The following is a 13,204-nucleotide window of genomic DNA, read 5'->3' on the forward strand; positions in this document are numbered from 1 at the left end:
ATATTTGAACTTCGCGCTCTGCCGGCCAACTGTGGCCGGGCGGTGCGATGCCGCTATGTACAGTTGGCGGAGTAAGCTAAGTTTAAGTTAATGGTGTACGTGATTTATTTGTTTTATAGCACCTATGTTAGTGAAAAATATGACAAAACTAAATATAAAATATGGTCAATATTTACTCAGTAGAACTCAGGTTTCTAATTCTCAAATAATTTTTGAAATCGGTAGAATAGTGTTTCAGTTCAACAGCCGTTTCCTTACAATGTATTAATAGTAATTAGTAGATACCTGCATAGAGTTATTCAAAGAAAGAGACATGAACAAAACTTTTTAACCTTTTAAAAAAGTCCCATTAATTTTTGTCTTTGTAAAATTGTGTCTACGAAATAAATAGATGGGTCATTATACAAAAATGGGGTAACTCAATGTCACCAGCCAATTTATACAAAGTCTTATTATATTTTAATCAAATAACAATCTATTTTAAAACAATAAAGCGTCCTTTATTTGGTCACTCACTTTCACTTCTTTATTTAAAATACAAATTGATAAAAAAACAAAATTAATACATAAATAATCAGTACTTTGGCATGTCACAACTCCGAAAACCAACAATCAAGTGACTATTTTATAAACATTATCATTGATTAGAGAAAACTTACTAACTCAGGACAATCTTTGATATACATAGTATTATATAGTATAACTTTCATAACGAAATGTTTAACATTTTATTTAAAAAATAAAAATAAACTTTGTCATCGTTTTTATTGGTCAGTCCGTTGTGTGTTCTTTAAATATGAAATTCTCGCTAAATATCACCAAGTCGAGGTCAAATCCCTGTCTAAATATTAATGATGGTAATGAAGTTACTTGTGCATCCCATATTTTGATGGCCGTCATAACTGTACCAGCGCTAGGGTTGTGTTTGTCCTCTAAATTCATGCTGCGCCAGTCAACATTTCAGTCCTATGGTGAGTCGTTATTTTATTGTTAAACTGATTTTTATTTTAATTCATACATGGTTAAGTATGATTTGTAAAAATATAGTTTGTTGATGTAATAAATAAGGCAAAAAAACATAATTTGTGATTATAATCTCATATTAAGTCCCTTTTTATCAATCCGCTGGCATCAGTCCTATGTCAGATATCGCGCCAGTGGACTGACGCGACCCCATAGTACTGATGATTCTATCGTTTTTGAGAACTTTTATCTTGATTGCTATTGGTATAAGCATTTTTATTTGATATTTCAGTTTAAAACATCATGCGCCACGCTAAAAGAAACTGAATTTGACTAGGGAAGAAACATTTAAAAAAGAGTAGCAAAGAAAAGAGCTATTGAAACAAACTACTAATAATCTTATTTAAAAGATCTTATTTTATTTTAATTATTGATTTTGATGCTTTCAGGGCATAGCTTGTTATATGTATTTATTAGATAAATACGTAAACGTATAATATTGTGAAGTAAAATTACCTCAAAATAACATAAAAGTTAATTATTTTAATAACATTATAAAAATGTCAAAAGGCTCTTATGAAAACTCAGATGAGACTTTCATTCAAGCCTTTGGTTAAAAACCATGAACCATTTTATGAAAATTAGTACTTTTAACATAAATAATGTTAGATTTTTAGGGCTCCGAACCTCAAAAGGAAAAAACAGAACCCTTATACTTATAGGATCACTTTGTTGTCCGTTTGTCTGGTAAGACGTTTTTTTGAAGCGCGTGGAGGTATCAATTTGAAATTTTTATTAAATACTCAACATTAAGAACCCTTGGGCTGTAAAAAAATTAAACTTGGAACGCAACGCAATTAAAAGATACCTACATCCGTTAATACTGCAAATTTCCGCAAATTTAAATATTCGCAAGGGAATAAAAAAATACACAGGATGCTTGCCGTGTATACAGTCTTAAAATATGGTAAAAAGCAATGTATTATAACACATATAAAGGAAAAATTGCTAAAAGTGTAAATTTTAAGTTACAAACATAATAAAAAATAGGTTTGTTAGGAGTCCAACTCGCACTTGGCCGTTTTTTTTGTTTCTATTGTTTGTGAATTACTTGAAATATTAAGTAAAACTAAGTCAAAGTAGTAAGTTAAGTAAGAGAGTAAGAATATTCACGTTGCGTTAAATGTCAGAAGGCTGTTTTGAAAATTGAGACATTGTTTTTTCCCAGTATCACAATATATTATCAATTATCATTTTTAAATGTAACTAAGTGATTTTAATACTTAAAAGACATGTGCCATTATTAAAACTGAGAGATTTGTAGTAATTTTCATTGAATTTCTTTAAGAATATTACAAAATTGTGTTTTTTATCAGTACTATGTTAGCCTTGTCAGTCCCCTGGAGGCCAAATCCAGAAAATTTAAAATATCTCACAATCTACTTAAAAAAGTGGCTGGCCCGATTTGGAACAATATATTCATTAGATTAGCTATCACATACACCCTAATTTGTAATAATCTGATATAAAAAATATAGTAAACAAAATATCCTTAAAAGTTACCCCATTTTTGTATAATCACCCAGATATATTTTCATTTTAATTTCAAATTACAAATAAAAACACTTTCTAAAATTTTAAACTTTCATAATACGCAGCAGGTATTGCTTAGTAATTAATAAAAATTTTGTCTATGGAATTTTATTATCACCTTTATACGCCTCATTTATTTGTATTATGTAAGCCATTCTTTAAACTATAATTTTTGATCATGCTGATCAGCTCAACTCAATCATCTAAAGTTTCTGTGGAAAATTTTGTAAGTTCTTATTCATCATCTTTATTGCTTGAAACACACATGCAGCTGACTGTACTTAACTCAGCGCACAAGTAAGGCACACTTAGTTATTTTTTCTCTCCACAATTACATATGTATGTACATATTATATTATGTAGGTATATACTTGTATGTGTGTGTGTTCACCGTTAGCAGCCGAGATTGTGGACTTTCTGATTAAGGATTGTATTCTTGGCTTCCTTTATTAAGTAATTACTTGGACTTAATTCTAAGTTAGGTATAAGTTTGTTTGTGTGAATAAATTGTATATAGAGTGTATCTGTGTGTTATTTCTATTTTTAAATACCTTTGTCAATTAATTGGATACCTACCTATTTTTAGGAGACGATTGGTCCATGGTATCATATAAAATTGCTGTAATAAATCGAGATTTGAAGTAAGCTTCGGTAGTTTACCAACAGCCGACGCCACTAAACAATAATGTAGCTTTTTATTAGTTATAACATTTCAACATAAACCACAGTTCAATTTAAATAATAATAGTTAAAAAAAACTAAAAAACACGCTTTTTATAGAAAACCGCACTAAAAAATATCAAATTAGTATATTGTCATCGGTCCTCAATAAATCTACAAAGTTTGAACGAAATCTGGCCGTTTAAAGTGGGTCAAAATCGCGCCCAGAGAAGTCGGTTACAAACATACATGTGAAGCTAATATAAAGCGTGTAAAATAGAGTAGGTACTAGGTACTTATTAAGCTAATCCTCTGCTTCGTCTTTTTGTTCAGCTAGGCAATCTATTTATATAAATTTTCATGTCAGTGTTAACTGTTAATGACCAAACTACATCGATCCGGCTTGAACGATTGATTCATTTGAGTTTTGAACTAGGTATGCGTTTTTGGTAATAGATGGTAATAGGTAGGTTAGATAATGTAGGTCGTATGCAATTTTTATAAGGGTTTAATATAGGGATAGAAGTATGTAAGTAATGCACAAATGTATTAAGCACATTGAGGGGCAAATGGAGTTAATAATACCACCGTATTCAGTTTTCAATTCTCTCTGAAAAGTAGCTGTTTTGTGCTATACGCCCTTTGAGCCCAGAGGTATCGATATACATAATTCTATACATAGGTAGGTACTTCTATATCGATATAGGTATTGTATACGGCAACGCAAGGTTTTCCGGGGTAGCTAAATATGTACCTAGGTATAAGTAAATAATATATATTTATTGACAGTCATGGAAGCTTCTAGCATCATAATCATGCGATATCATCAGAAATCGTTGATGCGTATATAAATGTTACCGGTTAGCTAATTGTCTTGCCTATTCGATAGTTTTATTATGTATTAACAGGTTCTGTGCTTGATGGAAGAAAAATATTATAAGACTATTAGGTACTAATAATTAGGTAATAATTTAAAAATGATCACAGATATTCAATAGTCAATACGGTGTAAAGTGTAAGTATAGTTTTGGTTTTAATTACCTCGTAGACCGTACCTATCTAAATAATTACAAGACGTGTAAAGAAAGCTTTTGAAGAGCTAGGTATACTGTGAAGCTACTATAGACATTGCATAAAACAAAATATGAAAACTATATCCAAATTATATCCTAGTAAAGCAAAACCTACAAGATTTACACAATTTTTAATTTAAATTATTATTTTGACCAAAATCTAATATTACCACAGACTAATAATTATAATATACTACGTACATACAAATATTATTAAGTCTATCCTGGAATTCGTTCATTTATACACTAAAGCGACATCTGTTATTCAAACATTAATTAGCGCCATCATGCAAAGGTATCACGTAGTTTTAATGGAAATCTCTAGATGGCGCTGTAACTAATAATAGCAGTTAGTTTATTGGCTTATCACTAGATGGCGCTGTAGTAAATAATAGCAGATAGTTTATTGGTGTATCACTAGATGGCGCTGTAATAAAATATTAGCTGTTAGGTTTCTAAAGACTGTCACTAGATGGCGCAGTAATAAAATTTTAGCAGTTACGTTTCTGAAGATTATCACTAGATGGCGCTGTAGTAAAAATATTAGCTGTTAGGTTTTTAGACTATCACTAGATGGCGCTCAAAATATTTTAACATTAAAGAGCCTATGATTTTAACTAAGACTAATTATAGACTAGACTAGATTTTAACTAACTGAATATTATTCTAGGGTGGAGCCATTAATTAAGAGAAGAAGAAGAATACTATTCTAGAAAAAATACGATGAGGACGCATTGGTTAAAGAAACCCATGCTATGATGCCTTTTGAGTTTTGAAGCGAAGGCCGTTGACCGAATATTGATTATTATGGTTCAGTAGTTGCAGAGTAAACGCCTTGTAAACAAATAAGTTAAATTTGAAAACTATTTTATAATTCGTTAATACAAAGATAAAAAGAAGGCTTCAAATTTCGAATTGAAAATCTCTCTATTGTGAATTTCCTTTAAAATAATAAGGGAATATGAAATTTATTACTCCATTATTATGAAACAGGTTAACCGTTAGAGGGTAATAAAACAACAAAATTACATTATATACAATTAATTTTATTTCATTTTTTTCCAAAATAACAAAGAATTCTTAGTTAATCTAAAGGTTTTTAACCGAAAATATCCAATTTCATTGTAAACTGCGTAGTTACCTACTTAAAAGTTAAAATTAAAATAAAAATTATTTCATTTCTTTATTCTTTTGACAATCGTTGTGATCTTTTAACGGGTTTAAAGCATGGCAGGATTTTTCGTACCTACCTCAAGAATAAAAAATAAGTAACTACTGCAATAAAACATAGAAAATAATAATCAAAATTGTCACATAAAATATATATAAAACTTTCTTATAAAATATATATTATATATATATATATATTTCTATAAAACTTTCTTCAGATTTGAAGAAAATTAATTGAAGAATAAATAAGAACTGTGAATAACATTTGGTGATTATCATAATAATATGGCCTAAAATTTTCCAAAATGGTTATTATTTATAATAAAATCTATGTCAACGCTATTTGTGACACTAAAAATATTGAATACATTTTATAGGTATTTATTATATTATTTTGGAAGTAGTTTACAATGAAATTGAATTATTTAAACATAATAATAATATGACTAGATAAAAATGTGTTTACCGTAAACATAGAGATAGTTAATAATATGTTTAATTTATGCAAAATACTGCCAGTTTTTTCAAGAGACTGTATTGTGAGGGTTAGGTAATGAAAAAACCTTTTTAGTAAGTACGTTAAGTTAAAAAAAAATATTTTATCTGTCAAATTCAGAAACTTATTTGAGCATTTGCATGAATACTGGCAGTATTAAAAACGCGGCAAAATAAAAACAGTTCTCATAGATTACAGACTAGGGTATAAATATTTAGAGATTCTTTTAAAACCAACAAATTATATTATTTGTCAGAATTCTTCACTTTAAAATCTTTATCGTACTTTGGTCCGATACATACAGACGTGATGTCCAAACATTTTTATTAATTTATAATTATTAAAAAAAGTTTTCGGTATTGTCATTTCCAAAATCTGCATATTATTATGCAATAAGGTATGTTTTATTATAGTTCATTAATAAACAAATGATTTTAAATTTTAACTTTATTATAGGCAAAACGTTTTTTCTTATTGAAATTTCGCGCCAATATTTTTTTAACTCTGGTAACTCTCATTGGACACCACGCCGTCCTTTCATAAAACAGTTACTCATAAGATATTATATACTGGAACATTTCTTAACCCTACAAGGCCCCCAGTTCCACATGTGGGACAACCATTTATATCGTTCCTACAGCGATAAAAAACGTGCAGCGACATCTATTATCAATTCGAACATAACCATTGGATATTTAGCAACTGAATAATATTAGCCATTGGGCATAGATGTCGTCACTGTTTCCTGTTTAGATAGTTTGGCGAGAAATTTGAGTAAAAATTTTACGTTAATCGCTCTCGTGATTTCAAAAATTTCTAAAAAATAGTAATTGAATAGTTCTGAATCCAAAAAAAATACAGTGAGTAATAAGGGAGTGTATATTTTGCAGAGGTAAGTTATTTTTTCATATTTCTCTAGTAATAGTATTAGAAATTATCATTTTTATCTTTGTTCCACATACGGTACGGTGAGCTTTGGTGCTTGTTTTACTATTTCGTACTTACGCTAAATATTTACTATTATTTTATTGTCTTTTATAGATTATGTCGCGAAGAAGATTGTGTAGTCAAGAAATTGAAGATTTCTTGAATATCCCTTCTGGGAGTGAAGATGAGGAGGATTTTTCTGATGCTGGAAGTGATGATGACATCGAAAAAATTCAGTCAATCCAAAACATTATATCTGAATCACTTAGAGACGAGGACATTTCATTATCGCCGCAAAGACGATCTTTGTCTCCTGCCAACGAGGATGTTCATGTTGTGAATATTTTACGGGACAGGTCAGAAATATCAGACCCGCAGCCTAGCACATCAGAGACAACTACAGGTACCTTTAGACAATCACGGGCACTTGGGCGATCATCAAATAGAACCCCTAGTTCTACGTCTGTTGCCAAAAGAAATAAAAGGAGATTCATTTGGAGAAAAACAACATTTCATTCACCTCATTCTACATTTACTGGAGACACAAGTTTACAGTCACCAATTATAGACTTTGAAACTCCCCTTCAATATTTTTCGTGGTTCTTTGATGACGACTTACTTGGGCATATTGTAGAAGAAATGCACAAATTTAGTATCCAAAAAGATTCCTCAAAGCCATTTACAATTTCAGTTATTCAATTGAAAAAGTTTTTAGGTATTTGTCTGATTATGAGCTTGGCACCATTACCAAATATTCGAATGTATTGGGCAACTGAATTGGGTGTTCCTCTGATTATGGAAACAATGTCACTAAATGATTTTAAAAAAATCTGCCAGTTCCTACATTTTAACGATAACTCTACACAACCACCGTCAGATAATCCCAGGTATGATCGTTTGCATAAGATTAGACCAATATTAGAAACATTGAAAAAAAAATGTCAAAGTGTGCCTAAGCGGGAGGCCCTATCCGTTGACGAACAAATGTGCGCCACGAAAGCATCCAATCTTCTTCGACAATACCTGCCGAACAAGCCACATAAATGGGGCTATAAGCTACTGATGCTTTGCGATGATCGTGGCTTTGCTTACGATTTCGAAATTTATTCCGGAATGGAGAATGATCCCGCACGAAGAGATTCCAGTGAACCAGACTTAGGAGCAAGTTCAAATATCGTAGTACGCTTAGCTAGATCAATACCAAGGAATCAAAATTACAAGTTATTTTTTGATAACTATTATACGTCAACGGAATTAATTGCTTATTTGGCCAAAGAAGGGATACAGTCGCTAGGAACTGTCAACAAAGGTCGCTTCGGAAAAGATCTCAAAATACCTACCATCAAAGACCTAAAAAAGGAGAAGATTCAGAGGGGTTATTCAGAGGAATGGGTGGCAAACTGTGATAATACAGATATTGTAACCGTTTTGTGGTACGATAACAAGCCGGTCGTTTTATCGTCATCTTTTGTGGGCGTAGAGCCAAAAGAATCTGTAAGAAGATATTGCAAGAAAGAGAAAAAGTATATTCAAGTAGATTGCCCCAAAATAATCAAAACATATAACCAGCATATGGGTGGTGTCGACCTTCTAGATTCTTTCCTAGGGAAATATAAAATAAAAATTAGGACTCGTAAATGGTATTTGAGACTATTTTATCATCTTCTTGATATTACTCTGATCAATAGCTGGTTATTGTACAAAAGAGTTGGGGAACAGAATAACACGCCAGTTCTACTAAAACAAAAAGATTTCAAATTTGAGGTAGGCAAAAGTTTATGTATGTTTGGGCCATCCATGAACAAGAAGAGAGGTAGACCATCATTAGTGTCTGAAGAAATTGAGAAGAAAAGAAAGAAGCCCAATACTGCAATCCTACCTCCTCGTGATGTCAGACGTGATGGGTTTGAGCATTTTCCCGTCTGGGGTGAAAAAAGACAAAGATGCAAATATCCTGGTTGCAAAGGCAAAACCTTTATTTTTTGTGAGAAATGTCGGGTAGAACTTTGCCTGAATAAAGATAATAACTGTTTCCGAAACTTTCATACATAGCTTTTATAAACATAATTGTTCCTTATTTAATTTTGTTTCAGACAAGATAATGTTCTTTTTTCTTATGTTAATAAGTCTAAAATAAAAAAAGCTTGTAATAATTAAAATAAGATACTATTTCCTAATAATTACGTTTCAATGTAATTCAGTACTAAATAGTATAGTTAAAGCTCAGTGTACCATATATGGAACTGAAATAAAAAATTGATTTTTTAGAAAAATATTGGAGTTTTTACTTTCTTTTAATTTTTTCCTAACTATTCATAACTAATTACATCATATATATTTTTTTCACAACCAAAAAAAAAATTGAGCCTTGTAGGGTTAAATATTAAGTCATAAATATTTTATCTTCAACAATAAAATTAGATTTTTAATGTTTCATCAATTTACTTATAAATGAATGCTTTTTCAAGTGTTGCCTAAAATATTTTTGTCTATAAAAATATTGCTGATGATTTTAGGCATTATTTATTTTGAATTTCGACTTTTAAAATATTTTTTGCAATTCGTTGAAGCAATTAAAAAAAAAATATTTGATTAACTATCTGTTTTTTAAAGTTATGTTTATTCCAAGTTAGGTAGGTAGGTAATATTTAATTCATTTATGAGTAAAATCAATGAAAATTAAAAGGTATTTTAAACATAGGCCTCGTGTCACTTAAAATAAATATCACGACGTTTATTAATTTGACATTATTTTAAAAATCTGTCGTGACATAAAAATGCATTAAAGTTTACCAATCTTGCTGAAATCGATTGATGTTATTTTTTTTTTACAATTGTAATACCAATCCAAATATAATTATTATTATAGTTTGATAAATAAGTTTTTTTCAAATTGCATGCTATCGAAATTTCAAGTTAAATTCAGAATATAAATCTTGCTCTTTATTTATTGTATTTTTAAATTTGAAATAGATATTTATTATCATTGGTATAATTATTTACCAATACAATTCATATGAATCTAAACGCTGGACAGATAATAAATATTTTATACATTTAGAAACATCTACAGCCATAAGAATCACAGGGAACAGATTATCAATACATACGAATTCTGACGTAAATTTATTATGACGCATTTGAAATTGGAATTAGGAGAAAATTTAAATTTGAATAATTATTTCGAGAAGGTTCTTGAAATACGCGCCAATAAAGAATGCAATCAACTTATTGTTTCACATCTCACTCACACGTATTCCTTCTTCACTCACACGTACTAAATAACCAATATTTTAATTTTATCCTTTATTGGCTCAATTATAAATATTTATTAGCAATTAAGAATTACCAGATTTACAATAAAAAAGAAGATATAGGTAAAAAGAATTAGAGAATTAATATTATTCGTTTCTTATACAATTATTAATTTTATAATATACCAAATTGAATGTCTACTTTCGAATATTAATAGATAATTATAATGGCATTATTGGAAGAAGTATTATTAACACTGAATTCGGTTTACAGATTATACCGTGGGATCGTTGAAAAACCGGAAAAAGTTTGTCCTTCCTCAATCATTCGACACTATACAATTAAGAACATTTTATACGCTATACCCAAATATAGAAAATCAATTATACTGTTCTTAATAATAATTTAATTTGGCTAGCATTGAAAAAGTAAAAAAGCGGAGAAGTCTTCAAGTCGTCTCTATACGATGTGCATTTGTATGAAAAACTGTAATTCGAGTTTAAGTATAAAATGTTCTTTATTAATGAGAAAATAACGTAGTATTTTATTCCCTTTATCTTCTTCTTTCTTCGTAACCAACGATCCCACGACTACTAAAAATTAAAATTAACCTACGTAATCAAAACATGCATTCAATGCAAACTCCCACGGTTATTTATACTTAAGGCTATGTTTTAACATTTAATTATTAAATAAATCTCTATCATAACCACATAAATTCATCTATCTATATATAACATTATTTCTCTATAGCTTTCATAAGACATATTTATAAGGGTCTAAGGACTTAAAACATCCATTGGATAAGAATTTTATTATTTTATACATTGCGCGTTGCAATGAGTCGTAATATCAATGTTTAATACGTGGCACGTAGCGTATTTTAAATATATATACAGATCAATTGGCAATACATATTTGAAATTTCCTTATTTCCGAATAGTCCGTGCCAATAAGAAATACATTAAAATATGACGCGAGCACGTTGCGTCGCTTACTTATCATTAAACCTCAAATAAGATATCGAGTAGGCAAACTAAATTAAATATCACTGCATATAGTTCTTATCAACAAACAGTCAACATTCTTTAACCAAGAAGCTTTCAACTTTACGAATTCGCGCCAAAACAGCTGTCAAACTGACATCTGGTCGAAACCCACAGATAAGTACAAACAGTTAGATTGACCGCTACGCGCCGATAATATCGAGATAATTTTAATAAGAGAATATCTAATAACTATACTTCACTAACACAGAGTAACAGTTTAATGTATCAATGATCTCCGAAGGCACTAGCATCCTGATATAACCGAAAACAGGATTCCCAGTGCTCAATTCCTCTGAATCGAACTATTCGCCTAACATGATATGATTCTTCGACTTCCCCGACTATTGAAAGCTGTCTTTTCGAACGCGTACCTCGAGCGAGTTATTTGATACAGTCCTTTCTATTAGAAACACGTGACCTGAAGACTTGAAGATTTTAAAAAGCCTAGATAGCGCAAATTATATTATCTTAAACACACACTATAATTGAATTTACTACCTACGACTAACGCTCATTGCGATTCTGTTATCCACATCGGTACCGTCATTCTGTTTGCCAAATCCTTCGCGAATGGAGCGAGACGAGCTCATACAGGTCTCCATCCGAATGTCTAAATCTATGATATCTCGATCGGGCAGTATCACGTTAGATGCTGTAGACATAACCTAATAATTGCGGCAAATGTCACTCAGGAGTCAGTTCTCGTTACACATAGCTCTCAACATGAGCGCTAGTAGACGGGTCCTAGAACGACGCTTCAACGAGGTACGTGCCGTCCATCGCCACGCCGGTCTGGTTGCCCTGCACCGTGCTGCCTGCTGGAATGTACTTGCCACACGCTTGCTGAAATTGTCAAAAAATAAAATCAATTTTATCGTCACGACATAATATCGTCGAGTGTAAATTAGCTTTGCAAATTTAACGGTAATTTATATTTTTTGGTTTTATGGCATTCAAATGATTTATAAATATAAATTTATAAAGAATGGAAAAAATTCGAACACAACCAATTTTTATCAGATTAAAAATTTTAAACAAAAAGGTAGGTTAATATAAATAAAAAAATGCCAATACTTAATTTAGACGATTTCAAAGCTTTACTATAGCGTTACCGTTTTACTTTAACTACTTTACAAGACTTTACGTTTGAACTGGAAGCACTTACATAAGCTAAAGACTTTCTTACAAATATAACAAAAATTGGAAGTGAGCAAGTTGCAGTGGATGTTGGTGTGATGAGTAAAAAGGTGCCTTGGATCATGCTATCGTAAATTATCATGTAGACCCATCAGTGTATCATTGTGAAGTGTCAGTTAGGTCCGCTTTGCACTGCAGCTTACACATTCAGTGCAAGAACCTCCGGACATATTGTAACATTTAGTTTGCACACCAAGCGCGTCTCTATATAGTTACATACTGCAAGTTACCCTTACATCGAGCATGTGTGCAGTGTGTTGGCGTTTACAATGTTGTTTGCTGTGTCAGCAAACGGTCGAGCGACACCAGTTCAAGCGATTATACATTTACAACACTTGTGGATCTACTATCGATACAGAAATCGCATCATTCTATTTCGTGTCAAACTCACTGTATACGTGTAATATACAACAATAAGAAAACAAAGGAGAAATAATAAATTTAGAAAAATGCGACTTATAACAATATAAATTACATAACACATTTACAATCGAATACACCTCACATTGACAGTAAAATAATCCTCAACGAAGGTAGCACAGCGAAAGCTAAAAATAATACACATCAATTACAATAATAATAGTCATTTATTACAATAATAGTTTAAGCAACAAATTTAGCAGCCAACACCCTGCAGACATTAAAAGCCAACCAGTTACCACACAGCGATTTGAGAGGTTCAGTATCGTTGACATAGAGCAAGTATTGTTGTAATTTAACGAGTATCGTTGACATATTATAACGAGTATCGTTGACATAGAACGAGTATCGTTGACATAATATTAGCAGTTACTTTCACATAGATAATCTATCGCTGAATG

The 13,204-nt window shown here is 30.9% G+C and overlaps 2 protein-coding genes across 9 annotated transcripts in view; one reads left to right on the plus strand and one right to left on the minus strand.

The window, feature by feature from the left end:
* The first annotated feature begins 6,658 nt into the window (after positions 1-6,658).
* LOC123703572 (piggyBac transposable element-derived protein 3-like) lies at positions 6,659-9,098 on the plus strand. Its single transcript, XM_045651644.1, has 2 exons — positions 6,659-6,847; positions 6,997-9,098. The coding sequence occupies exon 2, from the start codon at positions 7,000-7,002 to the stop codon at positions 8,932-8,934; it is 1,935 nt and encodes a 644-aa protein (XP_045507600.1). The 5' UTR covers positions 6,659-6,847; positions 6,997-6,999; the 3' UTR covers positions 8,935-9,098.
* A 470-nt stretch (positions 9,099-9,568) lies between these two features.
* LOC123703524 (potassium voltage-gated channel protein Shal) overlaps positions 9,569-13,204 on the minus strand; it is a 62,543-nt gene continuing 58,907 nt past the window's right edge. For 7 of the 8 annotated variants that reach the window (XM_045651568.1, XM_045651565.1, XM_045651564.1 and 4 more), the window contains one exon: positions 9,569-12,029. In XM_045651568.1, the coding sequence (XP_045507524.1) occupies positions 11,931-12,029 (99 nt within the window). In that variant the 3' untranslated portion in view covers positions 9,569-11,930. Of the gene's footprint in view, positions 12,030-12,322; positions 12,932-13,204 lie in introns of those variants that run through there. The other variant, XM_045651569.1, reaches the window with a different exon arrangement.

The sequence above is a fragment of the Colias croceus genome, chromosome 26 (assembly GCF_905220415.1).
Source record: "Colias croceus chromosome 26, ilColCroc2.1".
In the NCBI taxonomy this organism is placed as follows: domain Eukaryota; kingdom Metazoa; phylum Arthropoda; class Insecta; order Lepidoptera; family Pieridae; genus Colias; species Colias croceus.

What these genes read in the sequence shown, in the direction of transcription:
- LOC123703572 (XM_045651644.1), top strand. Translation starts at nt 7,000, where the DNA reads ATGTCGCGAAGAAGATTGTGTAGTCAAGAAATTGAAGATTTCTTGAAT.